The sequence below is a fragment of the Archocentrus centrarchus genome, chromosome 7, assembly GCF_007364275.1.
Source record: "Archocentrus centrarchus isolate MPI-CPG fArcCen1 chromosome 7, fArcCen1, whole genome shotgun sequence".
NCBI lineage: Eukaryota > Metazoa > Chordata > Actinopteri > Cichliformes > Cichlidae > Archocentrus > Archocentrus centrarchus.
In genome coordinates this window covers 1293404-1319081 of record NC_044352.1, presented here as the reverse complement: position 1 = coordinate 1319081, position 25678 = coordinate 1293404, and the positions used below count along the sequence as shown (strand labels likewise).

Below are 25678 nucleotides of genomic sequence, written 5' to 3'. Positions count from 1 at the left end.
TGTACAGCTATTATGAAGAGGCAAATTATCCACAGAGACCAAAGCAGTTTCTGTATCAGGCTGTAAACATGTTTATTTCTTCTGGAAAGCTTTAATTTGGGAGTCTATGGGGACTGACTCACTGTGGCGCCTCTGCTGGACACCAGAGGAACTGCAGCCCTGGCTTGTTATCCAGCCTGGAGGCAGATGTTAGGAGTTGTTAGAATTACAACCAAAGACATATTTGGACATGATGGCGTCTCACATCATTAATACAACAAACACAACTCAAAGATGACAGATTTATGCGGCGTGCTGTGACGGCTCCGGTCCTCAGGCTGGTACCAGTGCACTAAAGTAAATCCCGCTTCAGCAGCAGTGCTGGTGATGCTACAGTAAAATGTACCGTGAGTAGTTTAACTTTTCAGTATGTTTTCCTGTGTATGTTTACTGGAGTAAATGCTGAATGCAGGGTTTAAGGAGTGAGTCACAGTGGACTGTTTCAATAAAGCAACAGCCAGCAGGTTTGGTCCTGGGTGTGTCCTCAGGTGTGTCCTCAGTTTGTCTGACTTCACCGGGAGTTACCAGCACACCTTTTTCTCTTATGTTGTCGTATCAGGACTGTGATCCAATAAAAAACACGTTTATGCTGATTTTTGATGGCGGTTTGTGTTTTATTTTGAAGTTTTGATTCATCAGATCTCCAGCAGAACTTTAAATTCCTGACAGAAAACATGAATCAGATGTTGGAAATGAATTTTCTTCTGGTGATTTGACATCATTTCCTCTCCAAGCAGCTTCTTCTGATGACAGAAGCTGCTGGGACGCGAACACACACACACACACACACACACACACACACACACACACCCTCGTTATTATTCCCGCACCACCGCCCTCTCTGACTCACACCTGCTGGGCTCCTCCCCCCTATCAGCGTGCAGGTGTATGAGCGGCGGGAGGTGCGCCGAGCGCCAAACCCGAACTTTTTACGCACCGTGCAGCCGCCTCCCCTCCACCTTTCTCCACCTCCTGCTGAGCACGAGCAGCTGCAACGTTTCCCTGCAGATTAGCGTGGATTAACGTTTCCTCCGGAGCCATGCTCCCGCTCCCGGCTCATCACCGGGTCCCTGCAGAGAACCGATCCGACTTGAATGGCCTCCATTCCGGTTTCCGCATTCCCGCAGCCTCCGCGCGCACTCTGCCGGCGCGGAGCTCTTATCCATGATCTGAACAGAACAAACCGGTTCCTCCGGTTAATCTGGCCGCTGCTGCTGGCGGCGCACTATGCTTCCACTGAGACGGAGAGAGGCGAGGCGGAGGAGCGACCGGCTGGTGCCCGCAAGCTGGAGAAGGCTTTTTGTTGAGGACTGAGAGGCTGCGGCGGAGCTCATCGATCGGTGCTGGAATAAAAGCTTCATGTCCCGGGATGGAGGGCTGCTGCCGCTCCTGTATGCCCTGTTTAGACGGGCTCTGGAACTGGATATGGCCCGACTTACGCTACCCGAACATCCCCGAACACAACCATGTCATCGCCAACCCGATGGCGCGAGCCGCCGAGATCCCCACCGTGTCCGGCGACATCCGCGTCCCCGCGCCCAAGAAGCGGCCCCCGCAGCTGTACGCGGCGCTCTTCGACTTCGAGGCCCGGAGCGACGACGAGCTCACGGTGAAGGAGGGGGACAAGCTGTCGGTGATCGAGAAGCGGGGGGACTACGTGCTGGCCAAAAAACTGACCGGGTCCCTGGAGTCCGGGCTGGTCCCGGCCAACTACGTGGCTCTGCTGCAGGACGAGTTCGCCAAACACAAGTGAGTGCTGAGCTCTGCGTCCCGCAGGCTGCTTCCTTTATTCTAACCGGATCCTGTGCTGCTGACGGGGAACATTCAGCATCAGGCTGATCCCAGCATGCTGCCGCGCTCCGATTAGAAGGTCCAGTCTGACACAAGCTGCATCATGAACATCACACATATGAGTGTACAGATATTTAATCTGAGTCAGTGTGCTTCAGAAAAGATGAGATTCTCCAAAATAAAAGCTGACAGACTGGACCTCCTGATGCTGATGTGAGGAATGATGGAATGTGATGAGTTGTTTTGGGCTTCCTCCAAACCTCTGCCAGTCTGTGTGTTCCTACAGCTTCAATCAAATTAGACAAATTAAGACTTAAAGACTGAAATTTGAAACTTAACAAGAAAAAACATCCGTAAATTCCTTTGACAGGTTTGAAGCACAGCTGTTCAGGTTTTCATGGTTTGGTTGATGTTCTCACTTTGCCTGAGATGAAGGAAAGCAGAACCAGGGTTACAGGTCACCATGAAGATGTTACTAACATAAAAAAATTGCCTGCACCCTCCAGTGTAACACAATGACACTGGTTACACTGGAATCCAGTTCATCTGCAGGCCTCGTGACTCCTGAACCTTTCTTCCTGCCATCAGCTTTCAGGAGGTGTTGTTTTCAGGGTGCTCTCAGGGCTGGACGTGGAAAAACTGCAGTCCAGGTGGATTTTCCATGTGTGCTGTATTTGCACATGAAACAAACGCGTCCCGGTGAGCTGCTGCTGGATTTCACTGCTTTGATTCTTATTGAAACACAAATCCTAAACGGGATCAAGTGGCGTCATTTCATATCCAGACAGCCAAAGGTCATGTTTGGACATGGATGTATGTGAAGTGGAAATTTCCTGACAGCCCTGAGGCCCAGTTTTAGTTCACTTTACAGGCAGAAATAATGCTGGGCTCACTTTGGTGCTAGTGCCATGAAAACAGTGCCATCTCTGTCAGAGATTAACAACAAATGATGATCTGTAATATCAGCTGACTTATTTTGACTCCTTACTGGAAACTTTCTGACAGTTTAAGTTTTTCTCCAATAAATCCTAAACAAACTGGAGTAAAATGCCAGAAATGTGCAGGTCAGTGTGAAGCTGGGGTCACAGCCAGTAATCCAACCACACGACTTCGTGCTGTGGACGGATCATATCAGACGGTCTCTGGGATGAAGTTTGCTCCGTGCTCATCAGGGACCTAAACATGAAGCTTTACTGAGAGCATCCTCCATCTTCCCTGGGCTGATGTGTTCATATTAGCCTGACCGTAGACATCATTATGTCCAAATATCACTGCTGTTTAGTTTCTGTCCATTTTTAACTCTGAGTTTGTTTGGGTTTTTTTTGTTTTGGGGGGGGGGGGGGGGGGGGGGGGGGTTGAATGAGTGACCTGGAAATGGTTTAAACTCGATTACATCTCTAAAAGCTCAGAAGTCAGAGGAGCTCTGTGAGCAGGAGGATGAAGAGCATCCTCGTGGCATTAAACAAAGTCAGATGTGTGATGGTAACGGGCCTGCATGTGCTCAGCAGCTGCAGGTCCTCCATTATTCATACAGCCTGCAGGGAGTCGTCGTGTTTCAGCTGAGCGCGCTCCGTACGCCCCACTTCACCGTCAGTGTGAATGCTGCTGACCCAACACAGTGCTGAAACCACAGAAGACTGCTGCGTGTTTGTCTGACAGCAACACAACAGGAAGTGCTCAGAATAACAGGCATTTCAGAGTAAAACAAAGCTCACATGAAGACAGGTTTGTGCTGTTTTTACGGCTGTTCCTGCAGCATCACTCTGAGCCACATTTCAGGCAGTTAACCTCATCCAAAGTCTGCAGGTGAAAGCGGTGCAGGCGGGTCACGAGGATTTGGACCGACAGAGTTCAACAACATCGGGGAAGTTAAATGAAGCAATCCAGATTTTCAGCTTTAAACAAAAAGGGAGTTTAACAAAAATGTTTCAGTGATTATTTCTGACTTTTATATTCCCTCAGCCTTCCATTTTCACATGCTCAAACCTGATTGGACAAACTGACTGATGCTTTCTCAGGTCAGGTGCTGCTTGTTTGTGGGTCTTTATGCCCTCAGGATTGTCTTCAGTCAGTTGGGAGCATGCTCAGTCAGGCTGGTGACCGGCTCGGTCATTTCTTGTTGTTTTCTGAGGATGAAAACTTTAGCTTTTATTTATGAGGGTTGAAATAGTTGTAATCTGTCAGAACGTCGTGATCTGTATTTGAATCATGTTCAAATGCATTTTGAACCTTGAGCTAATTTTAGACCTGAGCAGGGATCCTCCTGTGGGGAAGGGTTTTCTTCACCATGGAAAGGATCCTGCGATCATCCTCCTCAGGTGTCTTCTTTAAGACTCTTTAAGACTAAACTTCCTGCTCTGATAGGTCAGGTTTGTTTTTGGCCTAATGAAAGCTTTCATTTCTACTTTGGACCGTGTATCGAGGTTTCCCATGAACAGCTAACAGATGCAAAATCTTTTATCTCCTTAATTAGCTGGAAGCAATGTGGAAACAGGTCACACCTGCCATGAAACCACTTATCAGTCAGTTACACTGAGCCTGTGAAAATGGAGTAGATAAAAAAACTAAAAACTTTAATGGGATATATTTAAGCTTGATCAGTGCCCAAATAGTTAATCCAACTCTAAATGGCACAGAGAGACTCTGAGGAACTCCGTCTGCCAGAAGCTCGACAGGAAGTGTGAGAGTTACTCTCACTGTTTTAACACCCAGCAAAAAGTGACCTGAGAAGATCCGACTGCCATTAAACTGTAAATAAGTGACAAAGCATATGATGAGAATTTGGTGGTAATATCTGCAGTTTTTTTACCTAATGCTAGCTAGCCCGGTTAGCATTGACTGTATTGGAGCATCAGTCACAGAGAGATACCTGCTAATGCCGTACCATCGTTATTTATAAAGCACTTTAAAACAACCACAGCTGACACAAAGTGATGTACATTAATTTTTGTTTATTTATTTGTATGTTTTAAGTAACTCTTTCAGGTTAAAAAAAAAAAAACATTGTAAAACTGGAGGCTGATCAGTAACATCCAATCAAAATCCCAGAATCTCACTCAGTAAACTGAAGCTCCGCCTTCTTGGACGGTCTGTTAGTCCAATGAAGCCATAGCAGCCATATTATTGGTCAGATAATTACATTAAAAAGGCTCCAACAGCACAAACATGTGCAGAGGTCCAGTTCAGGGACTCCAGTTAGCTGAGGTGAAGCCTGGCAGCAGTGGCAGCGCCAGGGGGGCGCTGGGGGGTGCTATAGCTCCCCCTGGAAAAGTCATAGCACCCCTGTAGCACCCCCAAAAAAATAGTTAGTGTCTGTGAGTGTTGAGACCTGAAAGAACAAATGATCCTTCATAGCCCCCCCCCCCCCCCCCCCCCCCCCCTTAGCACCTGCAGAAAAATATTTCTGGAGCCGCCACTGCCTTGCAGACAGCTAGCAGCTACAGCGGCCTGTGTCACTATCCACCTGTCAGTCAGAGAGGCCACGCCCCCTAATAATACAAACTTTATAAAACAGGTGAGTTCTAGAGATACCCCCCCCCCACAGCTGCTATGAAGGGGGAAATTAACCAAAGCAGTTTCTGTATCAGCTGTAAACATGTTTATTTCTGCTGGAATGCTTTAACATGGGAGTCTATGGGGACTGACTCGCTGTGGCGCCTCTGCTGAATGGCAGAGGAACTGCAGGCTCATATTTCCACCTCAGAAGATGAAATGTTTTTCAGTAAACTGCAGCAAAAACCTATATCTGAGCCCTTTGAAACCACCAAGGAAGAAACCAAAGACAGGAAGTATGTGACATTTTTGCCTGGATACATGACAAAAACTAATAATTAGTCATTAATCATCTCTGATATATTTTCCTCCTGTAATACATCATAGTCTCTTGTTCAGAAACCTTCTGCTGGTTGGATGATCTTTGTTTCTGTGGGAGCCTGCATCAGAGCCTGTAACCTTAAATCTCTTTGCTCACTGGTTTCAGTGAAACCTGAGCACTGTGCCTCTCAGACCCACCCTCTGATAACTTAAAGTAAATACAGTCCGGTTAGGCGGGCCTCTGTAATGCTCTGCTTTACGTTTGCTTCAGCATAATCAGCATGCAGAGCTGCAGCTGCTCTGGTCAAACTGCCTGGACCTCATTCTTTCCCTCAGTCTCATCCTGAAATGTGCCTGAAATTGTTCCTCCTGTATGTCCGCCTCTTTGACGGCTCCTTTTATTCTTTCTTTCCATCCACCCACTCCCTCTCATCCCGTTATCCTGCCCTCTCCATCCCGTCTGTGCAGGTGGTACTATGGGAACATAAACCGTGTGAAAGCTGAGAAGCTGCTGCTCACCTCCCAAAACAATGATGGCTCCTTCCTGGTTCGCATCAGTGAGAGTCACAGTGACGAGTACACCATCTCTGGTGAGTGAGATCCATCCATCTCTGTGCTTCTCGGTGACCTCTGACCCTTGCTGCTTTTGTTAAAGACAAACTGCCTGAGGTATAAAAAGTAAATAAGTCCCAGGAGAAAACCACAAGTATGCAACACTTTATTTTTCTAAGGAAACTTATGGGCAGGAATGTGATCCCGGCCTACAGCCCAAGGCCCAAGGACACCACGGTCAGGGCTATCAGCCCGGCTCTGGACAGAAGGGGGGGTTACTTAAAGAACAGGCAATCAGCTGCATGTCGAGTTTGAGATTTCCAAAGTTCCCACCCACCAGGAGAGGCCTGGTGTTAGTGGGGAGTGTTTCCATGCTAGGTCCTGGGAGTGCAGCTCTGTCCTAGCTGCTTCCACCTGCTGCCCACCTCCTCCCTGAAGCAACACATGGGCTCCTCAGAGGCAGCTCAGCCCACAGTCTCAGAAACCTGCTCTGAGACGGGGTCTCAGTTAAAAACGAGTCCTCCTTCCAATAGAAGAGCCACACCATTATTTAAAGACCACAGAACAAACCATCTTACTCTAAGGTGCATGTTTCTCTGTACAGCTAATTTTACAGCTCCTTCCTCCACTGCACTTCCTGTTTCTTCTTCCTTCATAGGAAAGTGCTGCAGACACAGTCGCCTCCCTCCAACGCTCAGCTGGCAGCGGGACCAGAATCCTCGCTCCTGCATCCACACCTCCCTTCTTCCCGTTTTTCCTCTTCATTGAACTTCCTGTCATTGCCTTTATTCTCTGTTTGTTTCTTTGTTTTACTGAGTCGTTTAAATACAGTTTGAATGTGAAGTTTAGTGAAAAAAAGCAGCTGAGGCTCGGCTCGATAAACCACACTTACTCTGGCTGATGTTAGCTTACCTGCTGCTTCATGCCCAGTACATCAGCTGGCTGGCTAACCTCAGCACGCTCTCTAACGTTGCCTCTGTGGAAACCCTCAGAAGTCCCATCAGTGGCTCACTTATGGGCATACGCTCCGGGACTGAAGAGAAACTAATGCTAAACCTGCATTCTCTTTAGCATCCAGCAGGGGGCGACTCCTCTGCTTTGATTTTGATTGAAGTCTGTAAGCCAGAGATCCTCAACTCCAGGCCTCGTGGTCCGGTGTCCTGCAGCTTTTAGATGTGTCCCTGATCCAACACACCTGAATCAAATGGCTGAATCACCTCCTCAGTATGCAGTCAAGTTCTCCAGAGTCCTGCTAATGACTTCTATATTTGACTCAGGTGTGTTGAAGCAGAGACACATCTAAAACCTGCAGGACACGGACCTTGAGGCCTGGACTTGAGGATCTCTGCTGTAAGCAAACGAGCCTCCTGATCAGCTGATCTCTGAGCTCACTAAACTTTCCTGATGAGTTTATGGTTTCAGTCCCTGGTTTCAGGTCTGAAGCAGGAAGCAGGAAGCAGGGAGGGTCTCTGACAGAGCTGCTTGTTTGGCGACGTTACTGATTACTGCTCTCATGTCTAAGCGAACGTTAGCTAGCATTGCTTGCTGTTGATGCTGGGAGAAAAAGTCACATTCTTCAGATTTTATGGAAAGTTCATCCCAAGTCCTTCAAGTAGAAATGGGTCCACAGGCTGTTAGAGGTCCCCAGAGAGGCGAGAAGGTCTCAGTTTAACTTGTTTTACAACATTTGGTGATTCAGAAGTGTTTAAAAATGTTAAAAGATTAAAAATGGGGCATGGCTCATATTTAACCACCTGCTGCAGGACTTCTACAGCAGGTCCATTTATTTTGGATTTATTCACATTTATCACTGTGTGAAACCCAAAGAACTCACCCACATTCATAACTGCATTATCAGCACATATAAACTCATTCATGTTGTTACCAAAATACTGTTTTTAAACAGGAAATGACAACAGATGTTGATCTGATGTTGATGAAAGACCTGATATAAAGGCTCCAGAGTTTGATAGGCTCAGTCAGCTCTTAATGCCAGCCTGGTATTAAAGGAAGCCGCTGCAGTCGTTGAATCATATTGATCTGATAGATTCCAATGAATTCATGTAAACAAGGAGCCTTCCCCACATGAATTAGCTATGGAGTTCCACAGGGTTCTGTGCTGGGACCAGTTCCATTTACACTATACATGCTTCCCTTAGGCAGCATTATCAGAAGGCACAGCATTCTTTCCCCTTGCTATTCAGATGATGCACAGTTAAAAAATATTGTAAATATGGGCAGAATCATCGCAGGTCAACAACATAGCATGACACAACTTTGAGAGTCCTGAGTGCCAAAAAAGGAGCAAACAATCCTTAGTGATTGTCACACCCTTTCTTTATTCATTTATTTAACAAGGACAACTGCTGAACATTGGTATACCAAAACCGACGCAAACATGCAGATTATAGCAAAACTACTCATTTCCATCTGTATTCCTGGGGCAGGTCAAATAAAACATGGTGAATATGTCTTACTAGCATCAGGACGGACCTTTGCAAACTGCTCGTATTCACAAATCTTTTTTTGAATTAGACTTAGAAGAATTTATTGTCATTATCATAATGATATTATGATGAGCTTTATTATTTTGTTATAAAGGGCCCAGTCATTTGGCCCGCCCCCGGCCCAGGTCTGATTTGTTGCACTAGTGGCGCCCCTGGTACCTGATCTCCATCTCAGAGATATCTTGATGGAACCTTTCTCCATGCTCATCGCTCACATCACCCAAATTCGGTGGAAAGAAGTCAAGATGAGAGTGAAGGAAGTGAATCTTCATTTACTTTCTGCAACCCATGTTTGAATGATATGAGCATGTCATCAACTAGTTCTTCATAGTTTGTGGTTGTCCAAGAAATTCTGTCCCACCTGAACAATTGATTCCCGTGTTCTTGGTTCAAGGGTCTGCGCTTAGATGGAAAGTCTTTGTCTCTAATAAGCTCATGGACTTGGGGTCCATCAAAGATCCAGCTTTAAGTGTGGCATCACTTTGGACCTCCCCAGAAACACGATTCATCACTGGATGTAGCACTAAAACTTTGTTTTTATCTACTGACAGATCAAAACAGTCACTATAAGAAACTACAAATTTCTGGCATTGTTGACCCTCAGTATTGGCAGTTGAACTTTAGCTGATTGAATTTTAATGACCATATTTGAATTCAGCACCTCAAAATCACCCAAATTATTGCTAAATTCTGTTCAATTTCACAATTAGAAAATCTTAGCACACTCTACATTTGTGTGAGAAGCACCAGTACAGCAATACATGAGCTAAACATTGACGTGCATAACTCAAGAACCTGACGTACTAGAGAAATTCTGAGTATAGATTTAGAATCAGCACACCTGAAATGCCTGATATCAGGTATTTTTCTCCAGGTAGCAAAATCGTTGTTGACCCGTGTAATCTGTTGGGCTCTACTGTCCATAGATGTGCTTTAATTTTTGGTGATGTTATTCCTGTGTTCTACAGCATGTTTCAATCAGTGTGTGTGTGTGTGTGTGTGTGTGTGTGTGTGATGCTGTCTTTGTATTTTTGACACAAATGGAATTTCATATAGGACGCAAAGGTTTCTGCTATTATTTACTGCTTGGCTCTAAAAAAATCCCAGAAGCATGGTGTGATCAGATGGATGTATTACTTTGGCCTCTGCTGTGACTGTGAGGGGTTAACAGAGCAGGTCTGACCGGTCTGACAGCACTGTGACTCTTTGTGTCTGTATGTGAACGTCAGGGTTGTGACATTCCTGTTTGCTTTTCGACCGTCTTAATGAAAGGTTTTCATCTGAATATTCTCACCTGTCATAGTCATTGTTCTTTTCTCATTACGCATGCTTCCTTTAAGTAGTATAGTCATTAGAAATGCATTTCATTGCATACATTTCTATTAGGGCTGGGCGATATGGACCAAAAGTAATATCTCGATATTTTTTAGCTGAATGGCGATATACGATATATATCTTGATATTTTTTCAAACAAAAAGACCCTGCAGAGTCAAAGCTACGTGTCCCAGATGTCACACAGACATTTTTATTAACATTCAGGTGTAGATGTACATGAGAAATCAACTATTGGCATATTTAAATAATAATGCTCCTCAAATAAATTAATGCTTTTTTCCTCTATGAAAAAACTCACAGCTGTGCTATTAAAATGTAAATAGTGCAAAAACAGCAAAAGGCTGACTGACTCTTTACAAAGCCAGTCTGCTGAAGTCTACTTCACTGGAAAGTACTTCCTCCTGTGTGTACTCCTGTACATCCAGTACTGTGACAGACTGAATAAAAAAAGGATTTTAGCATCTCAGAAAATCTATGGACGTATGCGCTGACGTATCACAACAACGGGCCCACATGCTCAATGCAGCGTCTGCAAGCACCCGTTAAAGACCCACTTCCGCTATTAAGGTCACGTGACTTACGGTACAAACCAACTTCTGCTGCGCATGGCGGCGCTCTTACCTGCAGCCAGGGACTCTTGTGGGTCCAGGCGATGCCCAAGTGTACGAACGGATGCAGTATGAAGGCTGTATGTACACAGAACACGGCAACTCTCCGACCTCACCGGAAAAAAATCGCTAAATTTGTCGCTAGTTGCTTTTGGGGGAAAAAAGTCACCAGCGGGGTCTGAAAAGCTGCTAAATCTAGCAACAAGGTCACTAAGTTGGGAACACTGGCATGCGGTCGCTTCCTGCATGATTAATGGGTGAAAGGGGGGGGCAGTGTGAAGCTGTGCAGAGGCAAACTGGGAGAAGAGAAAGGTGAACTGGTGGAGCTACAAGTATGATTGTAATGCGACATAGACTAAATCCAAATAAACGATATTGTATCATCTTATGTCGCGTATGAAAATATATCGATATTTTTAAAAAACTCGATATATCGCCCAGCCCTAATTTCTATGCAGATGATACTCAGGTACATTTATCTGAAGCCAAAGACAGTCATATTAAACAAACATATTATTAACATATTTTTACAAACTCAGACACAGAAGTACACTTAGAAAGTAAAAAGAGACATTAATTCAGATTATGAACACTTGTATGATTGTGCAGTAACCGCTGATTTCTAGATTTGAGTTCAGAGATGCTTTTCCTCCGCTCTGTGGGTTTAAGGTTTGTGCTGCTCAATAAGAAAAGCCTGACTGCCAGTCCAGTCCTCTGTGGAAAACACTGGATGTGCCAACATGAGTGAACTAACTGATGAGTGGGGTGGGGGTGATGGGGGAGCCAGTGGAAATGTACCCATGTTTTCACTGTTTAAGAAACTGTTTAGTGAATTTCATCCAGTGTGTTCAGCGCTTACTGAGTCCAAATGGTGGGACAGTTTTTCACATAAAGACTTATTGTGAATCATGCAGAGCTCTGATGGAGGAAATGAAGAGAGCAGTTCTGCTTTAGCAGCTAATTGATTCTTTTTGAAGTGAATGAGCTCGCTGTGGATAATTTGAGGCTCCAGCTCGGTGTGAGTGCATTCAGCTCTCCAGCTGTAGTAACCTACATTCAGAAGCCTGTTCTTGGACTCAATGAGCCGGCTCTCTGATGAGGATTTGGTGCTGAGCACTTGTGGGATTTGTGGCCTTGAAGTCTCTGTTATTGCATCCTCTAGCACATACTCTGCCCTTTGTTCTCTGTACCTCCTGCATCTGCAGCTTTTCCTCTCCATCCTTTACCTATTCCCACCCCCCTCCTTCAAGGTCCTTTCAGTCCCAGGGGAAAGATGCTGCAGTTAGATGCTCAATTTTCCCTGTGCTAGTCCTGCTGAAATATGCATCATCAGGGCTCTGCACTAAGCAGTGTGGCACAGTGAACCTGCACACTCATCCGTCTGATTTAATGCCGGCATTTTCTTCTCTCACCCATGAAAACATGCACATGTTCCTGAATGTAATCTCATTACATGTAACTCTGCAGCATAGCTGCATCTGTGCTTCCACTGTGTGTGTGTGTGTGTGTGTGTGTGTGCATACTCAGCCAGTATCTGAGAGCATTTGAACAAATGCTTAAAATGACTTAAATCCAGAGTGTTTCTAACAATTTCAAAGCATCGTTCAAATTTGATTAGCATATTTTAAATTATTCTGACCTTTGAATCCAAACAATATTTTTTTAAGCTTCCATCCAGAGAGACTGTTTTCAGTGAACATTAAAAGCCTCTGACATCATTTATATTTAGTTAATAAAATATATATTTTATTAGGAGAAAGCACAAAGTTGAACAAATGATGGTAAATGTGTTAAAACATTTTCCTGAATTTTGTTTCTCTTTAAAGGTCTGTAATTGTGCTCCCTGTCAGGCTGGTTTATGTGTAAATCTGCTGACGGTAACACTGTGAGACAGTAAGCTGTTGTTGTTGTTGTTAAGCTGAAGGAGTCCTGTTTGTCAACAACTTAAATTTCAGATGTGACTGCTCAGAGACTGCATGTATGAGCTCACCTGATGTAAAGGTGATTTTAATGAGCTTTAAACATCGTTCTCCCTGCAGGTCACGCTGCTGCTGCACAACGTCACAGCGTCGTTAACGGCTTCATGAACATTGGTCAGCACGCTAACTCACACATGAATACACTAAATGAACACACGTCACTCTTCATCTTATCGGGGTGGCTGTGGCTCAGGAGATAAAGTGGGTCACCTACTAATCCAAAGGTTGGTGGTTCGATCCCTGGCTGCTCCAGTCTGCGTGCCACAGTATCCTTGGGCAAGATACTGAACCCTGAGTTGCTCCTGATGCGCTCATCGCAGTGTGAATATTAGAAAGAGTTTAGATGAAGAAAGTGTAAATGAGATTAGATTAGATCCACCTACCACCTTTGCTACGATGCGCAGCACACAGCTCAAACCTTCAGCCATCGCTCTCAGCCTCTATCAGCTCTGTTCATGCAGCACGTCTTTAAGCTCAGAGTTTAAAGCCTCGCAGTGTAGCTGCAGCCCACGGGCTTACCGTGGAAGTGAAGCTGAGGGTCAGGACTTCTGTAATCCACACCACACAGCAGCAGGTTAATGACCGACCTGCTGCTCTGGATGAATCATCTCAGACGCTCTCCTAGATGAAGTTTGGTCTGTTTTGAGCATCGTCTTCCTGTCATATGATTGTGTTTCTCCGACTGTCAGAGAGCCTCGACACGCAGGATCGTTTTTACTTATAAACACTTCCACCCACAGTAACTCCTCTCTGTCTCCTACAGCTCGGAGCGAGGGGAAAGTGTTCCACTTCCGGATCCAGCGCTCCTCCATCGGCGCGTATTTCGTCTCAGATAAGCTCTCCTTCGGCACGCTGGGAGAGCTCATCTCCTACTACCAGAGGAACCCTCGCAGCCTCGGGGTGCTGCTGGAGGAGCCGTGCTCCCAGAAGGTAGGACTCCCACTTCTGTCACTGCGAGGACTCAGGAAGATGATGGAATTTTAATTAGAACAATTAGATGAAAATTAACAATTTCCACAAGAATTTAGTTTTACTCTTAAATTTACTTTTTACCTTTTTGTTCAGATCAATTTTAATTTATACAGCGCCAAATAACAACAAACAGTCGCCTCAAGGTGCTTTGTATCATAGGTAAAGACCCTACAATAATACAGAGAAAACCCAACAGTCTAAATGAAGGGAAGGGAAAAACTCCCTTTAAACAGGAAGAAACCTCCAGGAAGAGCTGAGACCCAGAGATTATTAATAACTAATGATTAAATGCAGAGTGAAGAATAAACAGAGTAAAAAGAGGTGAATGGAAAAAAAAAACTAAGGGAGGGTTCAGGGTCACCTGATCACCTGCAGGAAACCTTTGCATCAAAGGTCTTCCTGCTTCCTGTTCTGGAGAGCATGCTGCATGTCTGTGCATGTCAGTATCACCGCAAACAGACCTCTGGAAGGAGCAGCTCAACACGTTTCTAGGGTAAAATATTTGGAAGCGTTTCAGAATAAAAGCACGCAGTGGCATAATTATGTCATCTCTGAGCTGCAGCTTATATGAAACCTGAAGCGAGCTGTGGTCTTTATTCCCGGCTCTTCAGTCCAGCGGGAGGTGATGGAGGGCAGCGCCCTCACCGACGCAGCTTCACCCCACAGTCGGGGACGTTTGTCTGCAGCTCTTTCTGCTCAGATCTAAAACATCCATCAGCAGCATTTTCTCCACCAAAGGCCAATCAGTGACTCCTCCCTCTTCTCTCTTTACCGAGGCCATGGACACTGAGGCAGAAACACAAACGCATCACAACATGTGTGCGCGCGCACACACACACACAGACGGAGTGTGTATGGGGACTCTGCACACACCAAAGGAAGAAACTTGTGCACACGATGATGAGATCAGGTGTTGCTCTGATTGAGTCTCAGCTGTGAGCTTTATCTCTGCTTCAGCTGCTTCTGACGCCACTTTCATTTCATAGTTCAAATGTCTGAAAACATGAACGCCTTGAGACGGATGCAGTGGCGTAAGTGCAGTGGACGTCCCCCTGCAGGTAGGGAGCGAGGATGCAGCACTTCAGCCTTCCTTTTAGCGTCTCACTGTAGCCGCGCTCTCGCTGTGGCAAACAAACCAGCTAAAAACACACAAACTGTCCTCACAGGAGGTTTGAAGGACTTTTGTTGGTATTTTAAAGTGAAATTCTGGCTGTAAGAAAAACAGACTCATTAATAATGAAGTTCTCAGTCTGCTTCTCAGCTGAAGACACACGCACACACACAGACACACAGAGAAACCATAAAACACACAGTATGAGACCCAGATATCCTAAACAAGGAGCACGGCTAAACCTTCATCCTCGGAAACATCTGGAACTCCACATGTGAAGAGTGATGCTGAAGGTCATTAAGGTGGAACCAATAATAATGGCAGTAATTACTGAACATCAGTGGACAGCAGAAAATGTCTGTTTCCTGGTTTCTTTCAGGTTGTTTTTAGATATGAAGACATAGGTGTCAAATCTAAAAATAATGCTGAGTGCAGCTTTAAGTAGAGCCCACTCCCACTCCTCTGTGCAGCTTATTAATCCACTTTCCCTCCTGCACAATAAACGTGGTCCACAAAAACATTTCAGTATGAGTGCTGTTTGTCTGCGTAACCCCCCCCCCAAACATAATAAAAAGAGTCTGGTTGTGTAAATGTGCAGTAAAAATCATTCAGACTGGGCAAACTCCCACACACTCGAATATCCTTGAGAGGATAAAGAGCTGGTCCAGCGTTCTGCAACCAGGATGAAAACCACATTGTTCCTCATGAATCCGAGGTTCGACTAACGGGTGGAGCCTCCTTTCCAGCACCCTGGCATAGACCTCACCAGGGAGGCTGAGGAGTGTGATCCCCCAATAGTTGGAGCACACCCTCCGGTCTCCCTTCTTAAAGATGGGGACCACCACCCTGGTCTGCCAATCCAATGGCACTGCCCCAGATCTCCACGCGATGTTGCAGAGGCGTGTCAACCAAGACAGCCCTACAACATCCAGAGTCTTCAGGAACTCAGGGCGAATCTCGTCCACCCCAGGGGCCCTGCCACCAAGGAGTTGTTTAACCACCTCAGTGACCTCACCCCCAGTGATGGGCGAGTTATCCCCCTCGTCCCCAGACTCTGCTTCCACTACAGAAGGCGTGTCAGTGGGATTCAGGAGGTACTCGAAGTATGTGTTAATGTGATGTGTTAATATTTCAATAAGGTTCCAGTCAGGGACTTTGACGATATCAGAGTTTGTATTTGAACTGTACAACATGACGAGTATGAACCTGAAGCATTCATAACTGATGGTTTCTGATGAGCTCCAGCTGCTTCCTGCCATTTAAAGTTGCTGCTTTAAAGAAAGTCGAATGTTAAATCTCCTTTTACTAAATGAGACGTGCTGAGATGTTCAGCCCATCCTTGCATATTCTACACATGATAAATCAACACAAATACATAAAAACAATCAGTAAATTTTCCTTCAGTGATTGATTAAAGTGTGATCTGAGGACTGTTCTTCACCTGAGGCAGATTTATTCTCCCCTTTATAAACCCTGAACTGGTTTGATTTAGTTATGAAGGAGATGATTCTTGATTAAATCATTTTTATAAATGCAGCCTTTGAGTCCATGAGAACCCACTGAAACATCTGCACCGATTTTCAGAAAAGCAGCTGAACGACCTGAAACTGACCTTCAGTCCAGTTTTTTATCCACAAATCACTTTTAATATTCTGAGCTGATGAGCACGTGTAATTCCAGATGATTTGTTGTGATTTTATTTACTGAATTTCTTCTGAATCATCTCACTGAGGTGCTGATTTGTTTCTTTGAAGCTCAATAAAAGTAAAAATTTTCCGGAGTCTTTGTGCCGTTTATTAAATCCTCACTGATGCATCATCTCAAAGTCGACTGCGCCTCACCCTGAAAACAAACCTGTTAGTGTGAGGATGTTCTCGATGTCGTGGCCGTGCTGCAGGTTTGGGCTCTGTGAGAATGATGGACATGACGAGCTTCCCTGTCACGGTTTTATTCCCTCTGTGGTCCTCTTACAGATGAACGTGGACTTCAGGTCTTTTTAGAGGATTTAATGATTGTTGATTATCGGATGATAATATGATTCAGTGAAGGCGTGCTCTGATTAAACAGTTTCAGGCTCGTTCTTCAGCTCCTGCAGTTTCCACTGTGAGGTTTGAGCCTGTGTTCTGCAGTGACCGCTGTGTGGACTCACCCTGTTGTTTCTGTGCAGAGGGAGCTGTTTGACATGGAGCCGTGGGAGAGGCCCCGAGAGGAGTTCAGGCTCCTAAAGAAACTGGGAGAAGGTCACTTTGGGGAGGTGTGGGAGGCTTTCTGGACCACAGAGAAAAGGAAGGTGGCCATAAAGACACTCAAACAAGGTAAGACGCACCTGCTTAAAGAGCGTCACTCACACTGAAGGTTTATCTTGTTTAATCCGCTGGCTCGTGTTCATGGACATGAGTCGGTACAAACTGCTCGGGTCGTGTTGAGTAAAGAAAGCACTGACAGGCTCGGTGTCGCTGCCTGTGTCCACGAGGACGAGCAGCTGCAGTGTCCATGAAGAAAAAAGGTGAATAAAACAGCAAAAGTGTTTATGGGGAGGCGACACAGCGAACCTGAATCTGCAGCTTTATATGCAGTTAAACCTGCATCGTTTTCTCCTCCGTGGCTTTCAAACCTTCACGCTTTGCTTTCTGTCACGTTAACGTCTCCCCACAAACACTTTGTTGTGCTTTGTGCTCTTTTGCAGCGTTTCTTGAGTTGCAGTGTGTTTGACCTCTCGGGGCCACCGTAGCAGCTTTAAATGTGATTGTTTCACTCGCTGCTTTTTAAAGATGTTTCAGTGTTAGAGATGAGTGACACGAACCAAAACTCCGATCTCAGTCATTCTGGGCTGCATGTCGACACATGCTGCAGATCTGTTTTTCTTCAGACAGGTGAGAGGTCAATAGGTCACATTTATTCAAAAGCAGGCTTGGTAAAACCATTTTCCCTACTGTGTCTTGAAGCATGTCTGAGGCTCTGATCTGCAGTCAGCGAGTTACCTGCAGGAGGTGAGAGCAGGCCACGCCCCCGAGCAGACTCTGTGTGGGTTTGAGCGGATGCTGCATCACCTGCAGTCAGACAAGTTGCCAGAGTCCATTAACAAAAACAGGAATCTGACCTCGTCACCTGCCGCCTGGATTGGTAGGTCGGTTTGTTTGGAGCAGCAGTTTTCTGTGACGTGGAAAGTCCTGTTTTTGTGAATGGAGTCTGGTACCTTTTGAAAAGCATCATTTCCAGGAAACAAAATACGTCTGCGTGATGAAGGTTAAACTGGAGGTGGCAGTGAAACCTCAGATAATCAGCCTGTCTGTGACTGTGCTGTGACACTGCAGATAAACTCTGACCTTCACTTTAAGGCTCCTCGTTAGCAGTTTGACTTCCTGAGCTGATGCTCCAATCTCAGTGAGAAACTGCTGATTTGTTAGTGAGATTATCTGATCTTTGCATGTTTTGTTTGAAATGTTCATACAAGCTGTAAATGTGTCAGGGACTGCAGGAGGAAATATCTGACAGACTGAACATCAGTGCTCGTGTTGCTGCACACTGCCTGTTTACGCAGAATAAACACAGTGTGGATGAGCAGGCATGTGATTGGCCAACTGTGCAAAACTGTTGATTCAGAGGTTTTAGAGGTTGAAGCTAAATATGGACCAACATGATGAGATGGAGCAGCAGGAGGGAAAACCTCCACATTCATTCAGAGACTGCATCCACAGATGCCTGCTGATCAGTAACAGCCAATCAAATCCCAGAATCTCACTCAGCAAGCTGGAGCTCCGCCTTCTTGGATGGTCTGTTAGTCCAATGAAGCCACAGCAGCCATATTATTGGTCAGATAATTGCATTAAAAAGCTCCAACAGCACAAACACGGTCCAGTTCAGGGACTCCAGTTAGCTGAGGGGAAGCCTAGCAGGCAGCTAGCAGCTACAGCTGATGGCGTCCACCTGTCAGAGAGGCCACGCCCCTAATAATGCAAACAGGTGAGTTATAGAAACATCCTCCCCCATACAGGGCAGGATGTTATGAAGGGGGAAATTATCCACAGAGACCAAAGCAGCTTCTGTATCAGGCTGTAAACATGTTTAACATGGGAGTCTATGGGGACTGACTCACTGTGGCGCCTCTGCTGGACGGCAGAGGAACTGCAGCTTCATATTTCAGCTCCAGATGATGATGGTTTGTTGGTTTAACACAGAGACAAAAGGAAGTGGATGAGATTAAAAATGTGAGGGTAAAAGAAAAGCTGCTCAAATGTGCAGATAAAATAATGACATGAATTTTTTGTCTCCTAAATTGTGAAATTCCAGCATAACTGCAGCAGAAACAATAATTAAAATCTCCCACTACAAACTAAAATGTCAGTAAAGTGTAAACCGACAGAACAAGGACGGCTAGTAAGAATTAAACTCTCAGGAGTTTGTCTGTCCTCTTCCTCCCCGTCTTCCTCCAGAGGACACAAAGGAGGACGAGTTTGTGAAGGAGGTGCAGGCGCTGAAGAGCCTCCATCACCCGAAGCTGATCCAGCTGCTGGCCATGTGCTCCAGAGGAGAGCCAGTCTTCATCATCACCGAGCTCATGAGCAAAGGAAGCCTGAAGTCCTACCTGGCCTGTGAGTGATCTCACACTCACACACACCTGAGATCAGAGGGTCACAAAGGTGTAAATCAGTGAGTTCCTCACTGACTGAAGGTGCTTTAAAACAACATTATTGTCACATGAAGTGAAATTCAGTGTCTGCATTTAAGCTGGTTATGGAGGTTCAGAACAGCACAACATTCATCCATTCACTTCTTATCCTGTTCAGGGTCGGGGGGGCCTATCCCAGCTGACATAGGTCGAAAGGCAGGGTACACCTGTACAGGTCTCTGATTATCTCAGAGAGACACTCACATTCACACCTGTGGGCAATTTGCAGTTTCAAACTAACCTAACCCCAGTAAGTGCAGGTCTTTGGACTGTGGGAGGAAATCCACGCAGACATGGGGAGAACATGCAAACTCCACACAGAGAGAGGGAGGGGCCAAGGTGGAATCGAACCCAGGCCTTCCAGATGGTATTCTAACTGTGAGGCAGCAGTGCTAACTACCGTGCTGGCCCACGGCACAACATGCAGCAGCTAATAAGTGCCCGGGCCTTTGTCGGGGGCCCACAGTGGTGCTAACAAGTGGAGTCAGGCCACCTCAATTTTCCATGCTAGGATTCAAACCAGCATCCTTTCAGTCATAAGTCCTCTTCTTCTCCTCTAGGCCACCACTCCCCCGTTTACGAGGACGCTGGGCTGCAGCTTCAATAACGTCACCTCCCAAAATAATGGCTCAATCATTTGGTTCAGTTTTTTTGTGTTTTCTGAAAAGCAAAGAGGTTTCAAACAGGAAGTCAGTTTGTTCCTGTGAGTCTGAGTCTGGGACTTTCTCGGAGAGCCTTCTGAAACGGCATTTAGGCCGAGTGACGTTAAAGCTCTGCCCCTTAAATCCACAGCAGAAGGAATTCTAATCTGTCCTCTGGCAGTTCAAACATCGTTCAGGCGTTTATCAAAAGGCTTTAATCACAGCAGCGGGCGGGGGGGGGGGCTCGTGGCAGGCGACACTTTTTAGTCCTCCTGCTGCACAATGATTGTGCTGAGAGTGTAATCAGTGCTTCGTCCTCAGCATCGTGCCGTCACCTTCAGCCTCCGGTGTGCAAATTACAGCAAACGGAGTAAAGAAGACTTCACCTGCAGATCATGGAGGAAGAACCAAATGCTCTGCAGACTGTTAACTGGGTGTGTACCAGTTAACACTCTGGTACACACCCACAGCTTGGCTTCTGGGAATGGGAGGCTGGAACTCTAAAGACAAACACTGAGGTACATGTAGGGTAGCACCTGATCCAGGTGAGTCATTCTGCTTCCTGTTCACACCTCTGTGTAGAAAGTAGCAGCAGGTGGTTCATATGAAGGAATCAGATACACGACTGCTTTATAATCCATTTGATCGATAACTAAATTAGTCATTAATGGTTGTGAACACACACACAGACGCGCACACACAGACAGACTCACAGACAGACCTGATTATAAACCACATTTGAAGCCTCTGATGAATACATTCTTCCTGTGATGTGAACAGTTTGTTCAGCAGGAGGAAAACGAGCTTCGAGTCTTCCAGTTTTTATTGTTTGAAGATGTTTAGTTTGAGTTTTTTATTATTATTTGTTGCCTTTATTGGACAGTTTAGCAGTGAAGAGGAGAGGTCACGCAGAGAGAGCGGGGGAGGTCACGCAGCAAAGGGTCGCAGGTCGGACTCGAACCCTTCAGCCGAAGGGTTGGCAATAATCATGAAGCTGAAGTTTAGACCTCTCTGAAGGTCACCGGGTCATCCCATCTCATAAACACATCGATGAAAGCCAAACTTACAGACTCAAACCAAGGACACGTCCTATTTTTACTCTAGAACATTTATGTATTTTTTTTTAGAAGTCTAATTGTTATTTTAGCTAACTAAAACATTTCTGTCACACCTAGTTTTAGTTTTTAGGCTCAGCTCTGTGTGATGGCACTGAACTCTTCATAGAAAGGATGTCCTGGATTTCTGCTGCTCTGTGTGGACCTCTGTTCTTCAGAGACCTGCAGCCTCCCTCCTCGTGCTGCCACCGGTTCAGACCGGTTCAGACCTGACATGACGTCCTCCCTCGATAGCGCCTGTTTCCAAACTGTGACTCCAGCAGGTGTTAGCAGCGTAGTTAGCCATTTAGCACTGAACCTGTCGCTGGCGACAGAACGTACTTCAAAAGTGCCGCCGTTTGCAGACTTCCAGCAAAAATTACAGTAATATCCAGTATGTTGGATGCACAATTCCTCAGCTTTCAGAAACCGACGGGCCAAACTGTCACATAAATACGGTAATTCAAAGTAGGTTTGCTCTGACGTCTCAGTGGTGATACGCTCTGTGTGGACCAGCTGTTCGCGGCAGGTAACGGGCGCTTCTGTTAGAGGGTTAAAGCCCAGCAGAAGCTTCATGTGTGCAGAAGAAGCAGCTGATGATGCTGTCAGAAGGCAGCGACTCGCTTTAAGCCCCAAAACACAATGGAGACCAAACCGGCTCAAACTGAACCAAATATCTAATTACAGAGAAATCTGTGTCACATGAACAGTGAATGGAGAGAAATCTGGCTCTCTGATTGGCTCTCTGTATCTTCTCAGCTGCTGAAGGCCAGGTGCTGACCTCGGCTCATCTCATCTACATGGGCAGTCAGGTGGCAGAGGGCATGGCGTACCTGGAGGACAGAAACATCGTCCACAGAGACCTGGCTGCCAGGAACATCCTGGTGGGAGACGATCTCGTCTGTAAGGTGGCCGACTTTGGGCTGGCTCGCATCATTAAGGTATGCAGGGGGAGAGCGGGTCCTTGATTTAAATGTTTGACACAGTGCTTCAGATACTCGTGAGGCAGTAATATTTCCTGTGGGGAAAACAGACGCAGCTTTTATTTTGGAGGAGAACCCTGATGTTTTTATGGAAAAAGGTTCCAGCTGTTTCCATTGTGTGTCTGCACGTCTGACCGTTTTCCTCGATGTGCTGCTCTTCTCACAGTCCTAAATATTCTCCTGATGTTTGATCCCTGGCTCAGTCACTCCGACACATAGACGTGAGGACTCGAGGCAGCAGAAGTTTAACTGAGACGTCCTTCAGAGCCTCGTTTTAGAGTGATTTCAATGAAAGTTTGAGAGCAGCTGCGTGTTAAAGTTCAGTTGCAGCCCGTCTGCAGCTCTCAGGTGGAGCATGTTTTAGCTTTTACGGCGTGGAGGAGGTCAGAGCTTTTTAATCCCACACACAGAAGCAGTGAAGGCCACAGTCTGACCATCTTACAGACCTGGAGCATCTTCTGAAAAAGAGGACGACCTGTCTGAAGAGTCCTCCTCCCTCCACAGTTTGGACAGTTGTTGGTGGCCACGCCCCTTTTATACTTTGAAGGCTGAAACACTTGAGACACCTGAGCTCCATCTTAGCTTCTGCCGCAGGCTCCTGGAGGACGGAGGAGACGAGGAAAAGCCCTGGAGGACATCTTTGTTGCTTGAACGTGTAAATGAGCTCATGTGGAGCGTGCGTCTCCTCCGGCCCCTCACCTGCAAATTTGTGTCTGGAGGCTTTGCAGATGCTCTTTACCTGTGACGCATGAAACCCGGCTGCAGGGAGAAGTCCTGATGCCTTTGAGATTTTCTGTATTAATTTGACTTAAACATAAGCAGAGAGGCTCGCAGCTCCTGAGCTACCCTTTCAGTGCTCTCAAACTGTAATTTTACTGCTAATGCTCAGGCTTCACACATATGCAATACTGGATCTGAAGCAGAGGTGCCTCCCTTTGTAAAAACCTGCAGCCTCGACCCCCCCCCCCCCCTCGCTCCATCTCAGGTGGGGTGGGGGGTGAAAGTGTGAGGAAAAGGAAATAAGGAATGAGGAGATCTGGCAGCAGATCCGGTGAATAGATTTGAGTTAATCTGGAAAAGGTGTTTTAACCCTTTGTTGTCCTCCGTGTGTGCAGGACAGCGTGTACACAGCCAGCAAGAACACAAAGATCCCCGTACGCTGGACGGCGCCGGAGGCGGCCCTTCAGCAGCGCTTCTCCGTCAAATCAGACGTCTGGTCGTTCGGGGTGCTGCTGTATGAGATGATGTCACGAGGCAAAATGCCTTACGAAGGTACATTTTGAAGCTATTCAAAGCACGCAGCCACATAAAGACTGATGGAGCAGGGAGCTTTTAGGACAGCCTGATAATAATGAATTACAATAGTCCAGCCTAGAAGTAATAAATGCATGAATTAGCTTTTCAGCATCACTCTGAGAAAGGATGTTTTAAAAAAGCAGTCCTACATATTTGTTTAATATGTGCACTGAAGGACATATCCTGGTCAACAATGACTCCCAGATTTCTAAGATGATGCCTCGTTTCTGTTTTAACCCTCTCTCCTGTTCCTGCTGTGTCTGTGCATCCAGGGAAAAGCAACAAGGAAGTGTTGGATCTGCTGAAGGGCGGGTTCAGGCTGGCCTGTCCAAATCGCTGTCCTCCAAATATTTACCGCATTATGATGGACTGCTGGGCCGCCGAGCCCTCCGAGAGACCCTCGTTCCACGCTCTGCACAGCCAGCTGGATTCAATATATGCCAAGATATATTTTAAGACCATAGAGGTGTAGGACATGGGCAGAAGAAGTGCTTAGAAGACTAAAGGAAGACACAGGGTGAAGGAGATGGTACCAAGTACCTCCTATAATGAGATGGAGGGCGTGGCAGTAAAATGACTGAGAAAGGAGTGAAGATGCACTCGTACCTGAAACAAGGTGAACGCCAACCGTCGGCACATCCACAGAAGCAGCACTTTTTCATTTTCTACCCTCTGTTTTATAAGTGAGACGTCATCACTTCAGTGCCATGTCTGTGTGTGTGTCGGGACTTTAAATGAATCGCGTGTGTTTTGACTGCAGAGCCTTCGGGCTAAAATAGATTTTGTGCAATAAGCAGTAAATGCCTACTGGGTCATTTTGTTTTAGCGGCTCGGGTCCAGAGGCAATAAAATCTGTCCGGTGCTACAGCTCTCTGACCTCTGCTCCTCACACCGCACTCCGGGTTTTTGGGGCATTTTAAACTGATGAGCAATGAACTCCCAAATTCCCGTTTGGTCAGATGGGCTTCGTTACATACAAATCTCCTTCCTCTGGTTAATGTTGGCTAACGAGTCCAGGAGTGTGTGTGTGTGTCAGTCTGTTCACACAGTGGCATGAAAACGGGTTTAATACACGGACCAGAGCACACTAAAGAAAAAAGATCCAAATATAGAAGAAGAAATCTGCCCAATCAAACAGCAGCCTCTGAGTGACCACAAAGATCAGCACAAAGAGAGGCTGAGGAGGAGCCGTCAGCCGCCTGTCCCAGCAATTAATTCATGTGATTACAAACCTAAGGAAGCTCCTTCCAGGTGCAGGTATTCAGCTTCCTCGTTTGCATACCCTTCTGATTCATCACGCCACTGCTTCTTTGCTTCCTGATTACACACGTGTAACGCCAACGCGCAGACGTCTTCCGGTGTGGACAGATCTTTTATACGCTGCAGATTCAGCACGCCAGCAGCTGGCTTTACTCTCAGGACAGAAGGAGCTCCGCTTTCAGCCATCAGTTTGTGTTCTCTGGCTTCGTGGCTGCACTGTTAATGAGCCCACAGGTGTAAAGTATTCTGCTGAGTCTTCCTGCTGTTACGGGGCTTCATGAAGGTTCTGGCAACGTGTTGCATATTGAAGCTCCACAGCAACATCTCCAGAGCAATATTCCCACTGAGCCGTGGGCTGCAGGGCCATGTGTGCAGGCCTTATGACACTCATGCTGTCTAAAGGCCAGTTACAGCTCGAGTGCCTATGTTTACAACACACACACACACACACACACACACACGTCACTCCAGGATGTGAACTGTAATGCAGTACACTGATCAACACAGATGGTGACTCAGCCATACTCAGAACACTCTTTGGGGGGGGGGGAGGATTTCTGAACCACAAAATTGTGCAACATAATGTTGAAATGTGCAATGTAATTTGAGCACAATGCAACTGTGGTCTCTTATGCACGAGCAACAAAGCCAAGTTCAGGAGCCATAATCACCAAATCACACGTCTGAGTTTTGACCTGTGACCCCAGGTACCGACAGCAGTACCAATAAAGTATTTTAAATACTGTGTGCTTCTGACCCTGATACTGTTTGTCATGACTGACAGGAGCTCTACTTCTCTATAGATGACGTCACCTGGCAGCGTGCCCTCTAAGGTACAGTAATGACTTTCTGAGGTGTGTTCGTCTCTTTCACAGAGAGAAGATATTCAGAGCACGCAGCCACACAAAAGACTAACGCAGCAGCAGTGGGTGTTGCATCGTCACACCCCACTCCAGCCGTGAGGCTTTTCACACTAAAGAAATATAGATTCACCTCCGACCATCAGAAATAGGCTCACTAACAGAAG

The 25678-nt window shown here is 46.1% G+C and overlaps 1 protein-coding gene across 1 annotated transcript; it reads left to right on the top strand.

The window, feature by feature from the left end:
* The first annotated feature begins 1086 nt into the window (after positions 1-1086).
* On the top strand, positions 1087-25212 carry srms (src-related kinase lacking C-terminal regulatory tyrosine and N-terminal myristylation sites). The gene is made up of 8 exons (XM_030733153.1): positions 1087-1788; positions 6112-6233; positions 13389-13555; positions 16876-17023; positions 19142-19300; positions 21872-22053; positions 23211-23367; positions 23664-25212. Exons 1-8 carry the CDS (start codon positions 1409-1411, stop codon positions 23861-23863), a joined length of 1515 nt encoding a protein of 504 aa, XP_030589013.1. The 5' UTR covers positions 1087-1408; the 3' UTR covers positions 23864-25212.
* The last annotated feature ends 466 nt before the right edge of the window (positions 25213-25678 follow it).